Source organism: Plasmopara halstedii, assembly GCF_900000015.1.
Source record: "Plasmopara halstedii genome assembly, contig: Scaffold_2904, whole genome shotgun sequence".
Taxonomy (NCBI): Eukaryota; Oomycota; class Peronosporomycetes; order Peronosporales; family Peronosporaceae; genus Plasmopara; species Plasmopara halstedii.
In genome coordinates this window covers 1,399,227-1,408,817 of record NW_020189809.1, presented here as the reverse complement: position 1 = coordinate 1,408,817, position 9,591 = coordinate 1,399,227, and the positions used below count along the sequence as shown (strand labels likewise).

The 9,591-nt window shown below is 44.1% G+C and overlaps 2 protein-coding genes across 2 annotated transcripts; both read left to right on the top strand.

Annotated features, from left to right (window-relative positions):
• Positions 1-450: 450 nt before the first annotated feature.
• PHALS_05717 (uncharacterized protein) lies at positions 451-751 on the top strand (the record flags this gene model as incomplete). Its single annotated transcript, XM_024719306.1, has 2 exons — positions 451-474; positions 536-751. 2 exons carry the CDS (start codon positions 451-453, stop codon positions 749-751), a joined length of 240 nt encoding a protein of 79 aa, XP_024584618.1.
• Positions 752-2,774: 2,023 nt separating this feature from the next.
• On the top strand, positions 2,775-3,023 carry PHALS_05716 (uncharacterized protein; the record flags this gene model as incomplete). The annotated part of the gene is made up of 2 exons (XM_024719305.1): positions 2,775-2,780; positions 2,826-3,023. 2 exons carry the CDS (start codon positions 2,775-2,777, stop codon positions 3,021-3,023), a joined length of 204 nt encoding a protein of 67 aa, XP_024584617.1.
• Between the last annotated feature and the right edge of the window lie 6,568 nt (positions 3,024-9,591).

Sequence of the window (9,591 nt, the reverse complement as noted above, 5' to 3'; positions counted from 1 at the left end):
AGTTTCTTCAACTATTCTTTCAGCTTTTTGCGTATACCACTTATAAGACTAGCTGCGAGTGTAGATCGCTCAGAAATATCGCTTAGCGCGACTGTGCAAAGATGTCATTAACGGTTTCTGGCGTGTAATCACGGCAGGAACGTAGCAAATACGACATTATGTTTTTAAACGTGAAGAGAGCACCCTTCAATTCATGCGGTAAAACATCTACTCCAGCAGCTTACCGTTGGGAGTATTCACCATGATGAGCGGTGTATTTCTCGCCTTTTACGAATTTTGGTCAAGTCGATGGCGCTACAGATCTTACAATCTGACATAACATTAAAGATCATGTATTTCGGAGAATTCCGCATCTGTGTAGATATGATAGTGATGTTCGGCTTGTTGAAAGCCCATGCATCACCCATCCGCTGTATTATTCAGGCAGAATGCAGGACCGCGAGCGCCGGAATGTCGGACCGCGAGCGCGGATATGTAGTCTTGCACTCATGACCCGCCTTGCTGAGGCATTCGATGGAGACACTAATGGCTCTAGCTTGACCTCGCGGCCCTTATTTGCGTAGCGCTTTTCAATATCGTGGTGGAAAGTGCTCCTCGCTGGCTTCGTTTGCGCGCCTTTTGGGTAAAGAAGCCGCTGACTATACCGACAGCGATCACTTTGACGGACGCTCAATCAATATCGATGCTTAATCTAACCTTCTTGTTCCACCCACTGGACAGCGGAGACGGTTCGTTCCCAAGAGACGTGTAGAATAAATGATCAAGTGTGTTTCAAGAGGTGGGCAAATCCGACCGTTATTCAGCGGCTAGCGATACTTTTCAAATATCGTGCGCGACCGCCTCCGTCAGTGGCATATTACTTGGCTTTTGCTCTCGGTGGCAATTCAGCATAGGTGTTTTGGGGTTTCTTCGTTCGTCAATTCTAGTGCAAATTTGAAGATGCCAAATTGCTCTCGCTAAACGAATTTTCAACTAATCAAAGACCCAGCTCAACAGCGGTATTTTTAGCGGAAGCGCCAATTGCACTTATTTCGGCTCGGTCGGTGGAATCCCCTGTTTAATCACTATCGCCTTGCTCAAAGAAATTTTGTGCTCGACCTTCATCTCATCACGTACGAGTATTCCAAATTGACCAATACTGTATTTATCAGCGAGAGCCTTTGCTCGATCATCTGTAGACCTTCATTCACGCGTTGCTGCAAGGGTTCGTCGGTCAATGGTACCACGTAAACTGTGCAGAGAGGAGCATCAGTAAGTCTGGGCAGAACCTGCGCTATGAACGATTGATTCACGACGGCGACGTGAGTATAATCATTCTGATCATCCAGGCGGTAGATCAATACATCGCTGTCGTCGTTGTGACTGCAGCGGTTGACGATCCAGCCACGTAATTTTTTTGGCAACGCAGCAACTACAACATATTCAGGTTGCAGTCAAACACGTAATTTAATCTTGGAGCTTAAAATTGCTTTGTAATTCGCTGAACGTATACAGTATTGCCATCTCACGCATCGGGACGCGTTGTAAGCTCCTATCGGCTCGATCTCTCTTCCACAGTTGCGGACATCAACATCCGGCAGGAATACTGGCAACCATAACGCGTGGAAATATTGTTGATTGCTCTTACATCGTGAAAGCTGACGATAATTAATCTCGAGCCACTTTGCGTGCTGGCTGTCTTAATGTGTGCATGCAATGCTTGAGAGCGTGGAGGTTGACTAGCTACCTGGAAACCTGACGTTCATTTACCAAGTAGGGCGCCCCGCACTCAACATGATCAAACACTGGAGCTGCCGCGCGGCATTTCGCTGGGTGGTGAGAGGCCTTACAGTAACGAAATCAGGTTAAATATCAAAGCCCTAGTGCATAAGCATATGACGCCGCAACCACGTTGTACTTAATTGATCTTAAACATTTTTGCTGCCGAAAAGCGCAAAGTCTGAAACGAAACCGTCGTGAGGCTGCTCGAACGCGAGATGAAGATCTTTTTGGAGGATACCAGAGTGAGGAAAACATTGAGGTCAACAACTGAGTCCCCGAGAATATATTTAACCTTCGCTGGTAGCCACGGAAGGAGAAAACTCACTTATGCGGAAGTTCCTTCTATGCGACGGTTATGTGTTTTTTGAAACCACTTGTTTGGCTAAAAGCGATCTTAGTCTATATCAGAGTATGTCAGTTTGACGACTTCATTTAAGAATTACGCGGGTAAATCGACGCTCACTGAATGGTTTCGACGAGCTCGCGCTCCATGATAACTTGTGCCGCTAGCTGAGCGCAGCAGTAATCTATGATGGCCTTGATTGTCATGCGATCTATCTGCAGGGCAAGCTTCCTAGTATGCACCCAGGCAAGGAAATTTGACCGTCACAAAAAAGTGTCGATATTGACGAATTGCTGTTTAAAGCGCATTAACTTGAGCTTTGCTCGCATTATAAGGCCTAGAAGTCAAACTTGTTAGAGCATGCCGAAGAGGTAAGTGTGAAAATTCACATCTAAATACCCATCCTCTACACAGCTATGGACGAATATAGGATTGTACATAAGAATGATGTGGCTTGTGCAGCTGTGGTACTTGGCAGTCTCACGTCGCTGGTTTATCAGATAGTATCCGCGGGCAATATTATTCTCTATCAGAGCATCTTGCTCGAAGAAATCAGCGACGTGAGAGACATCACAAATGGTTAAAGGTAATCAGCTCCTAGGACAAGTTCTGAGCAGGGTCCAACTGGCCATAGCTCATTTTTTACAGCATAGGCTCCTGTGGCGAAAAAATGGTTGTATTTAGCCTGCTTCGAAAATGAAAATTTACAAGTTGCCATTAGCCTTTCGACCAAAAAGTCGGGGGAATTTCGGATGCGCTAATTGCTCTTCCCATTCGTAATGCGTGGGATGTAGCTCCTCCAGCCGTTTTAAGCGGTATCGTTGATCAAGAGCAAATCAAAGCAGCACAGCAATCGCGATTTCAAGAATTGTTTTCCCGTCAAAAACGGAGGGCTTCACATCCGACTGATTTGCAATAATGATTCCATGGTTTGGCTTCGAGAAGCCACACGACGAACCGCATTTTCATATCAAGTGTACAATTAGGTCACATTTGCTATGGCCGTGAGCAAAGAAAGTCAAGCAGAGCGTGGTTGTAACATTAATCTCAAAACCGCACACATCTCACGTTGAAGCTGGGTTAAGGTTTCAGCAAAACGTTTTCTCGTACAGCGTTTATATTTGTATATCGCGATTCGGCTCTTGAATGAGCCGCAAGTCCATCTATATGGAAGATAAATAGTCTAGCTGACTCTGCCGGAATTAAGTTTGAGCGGAAATGAGGGGACAACGTACACTCCTGCTCTAACCCCTGCTGTTTTCTCAAAAAATATACCTCTTCCCAGTCGTACTCTCCTGTTAGAAGAATAACCACATAGAGGATAAGACTCTAAATATTGATTTTATGGGAACATCCCGCTCTAACAGTCGGAGCAAAAAGCAGGAGTGTCTAAAAAATCTATATAGTCAATGATGGAACCCGGATGTATTGTTGGTGGTGTCGGCTTACTGCAGTTGTCTCCTCCGGATGATCAGAAGGACGCGTCCGTCGGTACTATGCCTACAATGAGAGAAATGAAATCCCAGAGGCAGGTCGCAACCTTTGTTTCTTCTGTTCGAACGATCCTCTGACGCTGAACGTGTCTTTGTACCATGAGGAGCAAACAAACCTCTCTCTCACGATGCTCTGTCGAGTTGAACGCGGCAATCACTCCACGACAACTACAAGACCCTTCGCAGCAAGGGCTGTTTACGAAGTCCAACCTTGCGGGTCGTGCAAAGCGTTGGGCGTGTAGCAGGCGTTTGGCGAATCTAAGCTTCTCCCAGCTAAAAATGCTATAAAGAGGAGCGAAAAAGGCTTTTAAAATATCATAGAGTGTGTTTCGTGCCTGCGCTAAACTCTTTAAGCTTTGCCAAGGTCGTTACGACCTACACTCATATGTACAGTGTGCTCGATACTTGGTATCGTGACTTAAGTCAATTGACTTTTCAGCGCAAGTTGTAATGTTCATAAAGATTTTGAAAAAACGGTCGATCAGGGATCAAAGTTCCGTCGGTACCCTAAGACGCTGGACATAGCCACTAACGGTGCGGTGCATAAAGACTTTATCATTAAGCAAGCCTAGTGTGATGGCTCCGTACTAAAACAAGCGCGTCGACTCCTACATGTGATTGTTTAGCGCCAATAAACATCTCGCACAGATTACCCTTGGAGCTGAGCGTCCTCACATCAATGGAAAGTATATTTGTGTGGGAAGCCGAACCATTTTGCTCGGAACTGCAGAGTGTCGTTGCCGGGTCGGCAAAAGACACAGGGTGCTCGTTCAGATAGCCGCGGACGCTATAACAATCGTCGGCTCAAAGGTTTTCAGGGTGAAAAAAAGCGAACGATTTGTTAGGGCGGACTTCCCACTAGTTTTGATAAGAGTGCTGTAGATGTTTTTGTCACACAAATACATGTGCTTCATACACGTTGGGGCTGTATGAAGCACATGTATTTTATGAGTAGGAGTGACCGTAACGTCAAGCAAACGCGACTTTGTTGTCCAGGAATTGTTTGTCGACAGTTTTGGGAACCGTCACTTCCGTCATCACTCTCATTTCCTCGGTTGCCGCTGACTACGAGCATTGATTGACACTAGTTTGTCGAAGAACTTCGTTCGAGCGAAAGTTTTAACTGGGCATGGTTTTTGCGTGCTCAACGTGAGATAAATGATGATTATGTTAGCGAATGGATCTGTAATGAAGTTGACGAAGCAAATTATTCGGCTGTTAATGAAGTCTGGGGTCATTCGATGAAGACGAGTTTATTCTACTCGGCCTCTATCCTACGTATGTCATGATGGAAGCGTTATACGCATTGACAGACAAAATTTAAACACATTCGTTTGAGCTAACACTAATTTGGAAAAATACATTTTTTTGGTCTCCTGACATCGTCGTTCTCGGTTGATTAGTGGGCAAGAATGGTGTTTGTGTAGGTCTGGACAACGTCAAAATATTTATAATTGGTCTGTGCAACAGTTTGAACTTGCTGAGACAATGGATGGTATTTGCACAAATACACACGAAATTTTGCAGCGTTGCTGTCACCCCTATAACTCTTTTAAGGAAGAACGTTGAGTTGGAATGGCCAAACGATCATCAGGCGGTATTTGCCGAAGGGATTCAGTACTTGCAAGAGGCTACTGTCCTTGCGAATGCTAGCGACAAATAACATTTCATTAAGCGTGCGATACAATTGAAGGCACCTTTGGTTGTGGATTGATGCAGCTCAATGATGAGGACCAGTCAAGATTATTTCATTTTAATCGCGGCGACCCCGGCACGCGGAACGAAATTACCCGGTTCATGACAAAGAGCTTCAAACAAAGAAGTATGCGTTGGTCAAATTCCGTGGGTACTTGCTTGTAGGGGAAGCTTTGTGATCTATATATGTTACGTCTCGCTGAGGACGGTATAAAAGAATTCATGTTTCGCGCAGAAATTCGCACGATGATTTTTGGTTTTTGCGAATTACAACTTTGTTGGACGCTACAAGCCAGACGCGATAAAAGTTGTAGCCAATGCCTTGTCATGACGTTCAGATTATATTCCAGTGTCCAGGAGCGAAAACATGCGAGAGCATGTCGACAATGCGAAGATGCGAGGACGATTTGCGCGCAAGCTACGACTACAGTGCGCGAAAAAAATGTCTAAGAGTACAAGTCTAATTAGACATATCAAGATTTCTTAAGATACTTCTTTGACCCTTTCGACATTTAACTGAATGTTTTTCGTCTCGCACAAGATTGCGTCTTGAACGGTTTAGAGTACACACTGAATTGATATACTCTGCGGTTGAAAATGGAAAACAGCAAGTTCTGTTGTTCATAATGACGAAGGTTTGTGTCATCGTCTCTTATAGAGTATCTTGCTCCTTTCAGGTGGCCATCTCGGACACACATGTATAAGTAGTTCCGCATGTATGTGGGGATTTGCGAGATTTGCCAGATAGTTACGCCATCACGTTTCACATTTTCTTGTTGGCAGCGCCAGCTGGCAGCTGGGAGTCTGTAAATATGAATTACATTTGTACTTCCGCGTGACACATACTAACGCATTGGCGTCCTTGCGTTACGGAACCGATTCAACAAGACGGATGTTTCGAATTAGATTTCTGCCGAGAAAATGTCAAGGTCTTTGTAGAAGTTGCTTTTTCCGATCCTGTCTGACCGTAGCTCAATTTCTCATCGAAGTTTTGGCGCAGCTGTTTGGATTATTGGGTAACAAATTATCCATGTCAACACCGACTCACCCTGAAATAATTGGTCAAACAGATCGTGTGTATTGAGTTCTATAGGACATACTGCCTAGTTACGCTATGTCGTCATAGTATGAAGTAAGCTTCTTCCCTCTCATAGAGTTTGCGCTGAACAACCCCACGCCTCGACAGGTCCCTCATTTTTCAGTTGACATATGGTATGCGTCCTAGAGTACCTGATTTCATAATGGGTGCCGTCTCCACCTTATGTGGGATATTGCTACACAGTCACACTAAGATCTTAATGTTGGCATGACTTTAAAAGCAAAATTCGACTCGAAACGTCATCTAGACGACATGACAAATCGTGAGGAGCGGCACATCGATGATTTTATTGTGATTAGACAAGCCGTTGCGGTTCGTTCGAAACGGTTTTTCGAAAGCTCAGGATCTGTAAGAAGAACAAGGAGATAAGTCATGAAGATAGTATAATAAAGTGGATAAGGTCAGTGATCTAGTATACTTAGCATGATCAATCTGCCTGATCATGCAGTTTTTAACTTGGGAAGCGGAAAAATTTTGCCAACTTTCATTAAATTCTTCATGGTGTTAGATTGCAAGCATGATACTTATACCATAGCCGTTCCTACATGCATGCACATACATCCTAAAATTTATGTGGGTAGGCTAAAGTAGAATTTGCCGATCCTACTATAACTTTAGTAGATGATCGAGCCGATCATGAAGATTCCACCGGACCGCAAAGATCAATCGACTCTCCATCTTAAAAGTTTTTCTCAGCAAAAAACGTTAAAAAAGGTTAAGATGTTGTTAGTTTACTGGTTCCAAAGCTTAGAATGCGAGATTGATTCTTATATCAAAGTACCTCGGCAGGAGTGCCTGCCTCTACAGCATGCAAATGGGTGTTTTTATTAGCTAGCTCACGGGACAGCATGTCCTTCTGGATTCGAGCGAGTTCATCATGAACATGCAGGATCCGTAGTTCAAAACGAGCCTCCGAAGCCGAGCATTGAACGAAATCGTCAATCAAAACGTCGAAACTCGACTTCTGCTCTACAACAAGGTTTGGAAGGCTCGCAGCAAACCTCAAGAGCAAAAAACGCCGCTGAAATGCTTAATTTGCCCGCGATAAGCGCTCTTTTACACCAAGTGTTGCTTAATCGTTATCACAATCAACCACCACCACAGGTTTTAGATTCTCGCGGAGAGCCGGGTTGGGTAGTTGAGACGACTATCGATCACAAAGATTGATCACGCGTCATCGTGGAAAGAAGCAGCTGAATCATCAACGCTTCAACTGAGTTCGTTGGTTCAGCATCCACCGGAATTGGACACGTGGAAACCCCATCAGGCGCTAGAGTATGATGTCCCTGACGTTGTCCGCACCTACAAAATTGTTTTTTTGTTGCTTGTGGCAACACTACGACGATCAGAGCTAGGTTTTCTCGTTCGTGTTTTCTATCCCTGCCAGCACTACCTCGGCAAGTGGAAGCTCCATCCTGATCTTGTTTTTAAAGCAAACAATTGTCCACCAAGAGTCCAATATTGATGCGATTGCTGCTGCGACGCCAACGACATAAACATCACATGTAGAATATCTTGTCTCTTTCTCGGTTAAAAGATTTGTGGAACCGTTCTATGTCTAAGCGGCAAATCTGTCCACTAAAGTGGGCTTGTTCACTTGATCGCGTCATTGCTGATCGTAAAGTAAATTACATTAAACGTAAACCAGTCACTTCGGCTAGAGTTTTTCATTTTCCACGAAAAATTAATCTAAGCTTTCAAAATTTAAAATTTAAGCTGAGGTTCAGCCTAAGACAAACGCTCGATTGTTTAGAGAAGCCCAAGATTTTTTGGTAAATTCTCTAGGAGCGCTGGGACTGTCTTGCGTGAAAATTTAGGAATCATTAACTCCTTTTTATGTATAAATAGATTTGACTCAAAGCCGATACTGTCCATTTTTCTCTACGTCCGGAATCTATTCCTTGTCAGATGAACTGGGACTTGCCCGTCCGTGTACACACACTTACTGAGGAAGCAAAAAATCAGCTGTCACACCTTACCACGTGTTGCTCACTCTATGCGAGCTGTTAATTTCCTTGAAAGAGGAGAAAAGGTCAAGTGACATTCGTTATGGCCAAAATGCCTTAAACCGCTCTAAATTGATGAGTGCTTCAAATATGAAACTACAGAATTAAAGATAAACAACATTACAGGATATTTAGTTAATATTAACCACAAACAAGTTTGTGGGTCACACAACGTGTGTAATGGGTCTGGCCCAATACACCACCTCCACATAAAAGTGGGTTAACCCATATTCTTTTCAGATTTCATTTAGCTCTAAGACTCAATCATTTCGTAATCCCACGCGAAATAAAACGCATCGAAGACGACTTGCGCCGACGACGAACGCAGAGCAAAACCACACCTCAATCCGACAATGCGAGGGCGCCATCGTCATCATCAAAATTGGATGATGCCCAATTCCAGTTCGAACAGCGCTTTTGCACGTTGAGCCAAAACCTGAAATAAAACGACCAGCTTAAGCGGACGACTATAAAGAGCCACATCGACGAATTTAGTCGTCTAGCGTATTTGCACTATCGCGAAATCGAAAGTCGTCACAAATTGCACGACCGACATGTTGGTGGCACTTTAAAGTATGGCATAACACTACTTGGACAAGACCGATAGCTTCGAGCTTCCCAAGCTTGAGGCAGTATCGTTCGATAGGTTCTTAGTACTAAGAAGTACATAATCACCAACAATAAAATACATTTTGCCTTGACGACGAGGTCGTCTATCTGTGTTTTCCTTTCACAAGTTTTGCGCATTCACCATTGCATCTCGCACATGTGTGACCACATTTACATGACTCAAGATCCAGAGCACCCTTGTTCTTGCGCTTCACTGTAGCACCATTGATTGTACCAATTTGAGTGGCAACGATTTGCTAAGCCCCCCCACCTACATCAGAGAAACCACCCATCGCACAAAGCTACTATTACGGTATCGCAAGCCATTCATATAGAATAGCGAAAAATTAGTGGATGAAAGAATTGGATTGATCACAGCAAACACTTGCAAACACTTGCCAATGGTAACAACGACCTCATGATTCGGGATCTTCCGCAAAGAAACTTCTCAGCACATTGCTGACCACTCGGTGGTCTTTGTTTGTACCGCTGTGTACATATCCAAGCGAGTGTCGACAATTATACCAATTCTTTCCCAAAGCCACTGGTGAACCGTGTATCGCGATCAAAGACGATGGCGTCTGT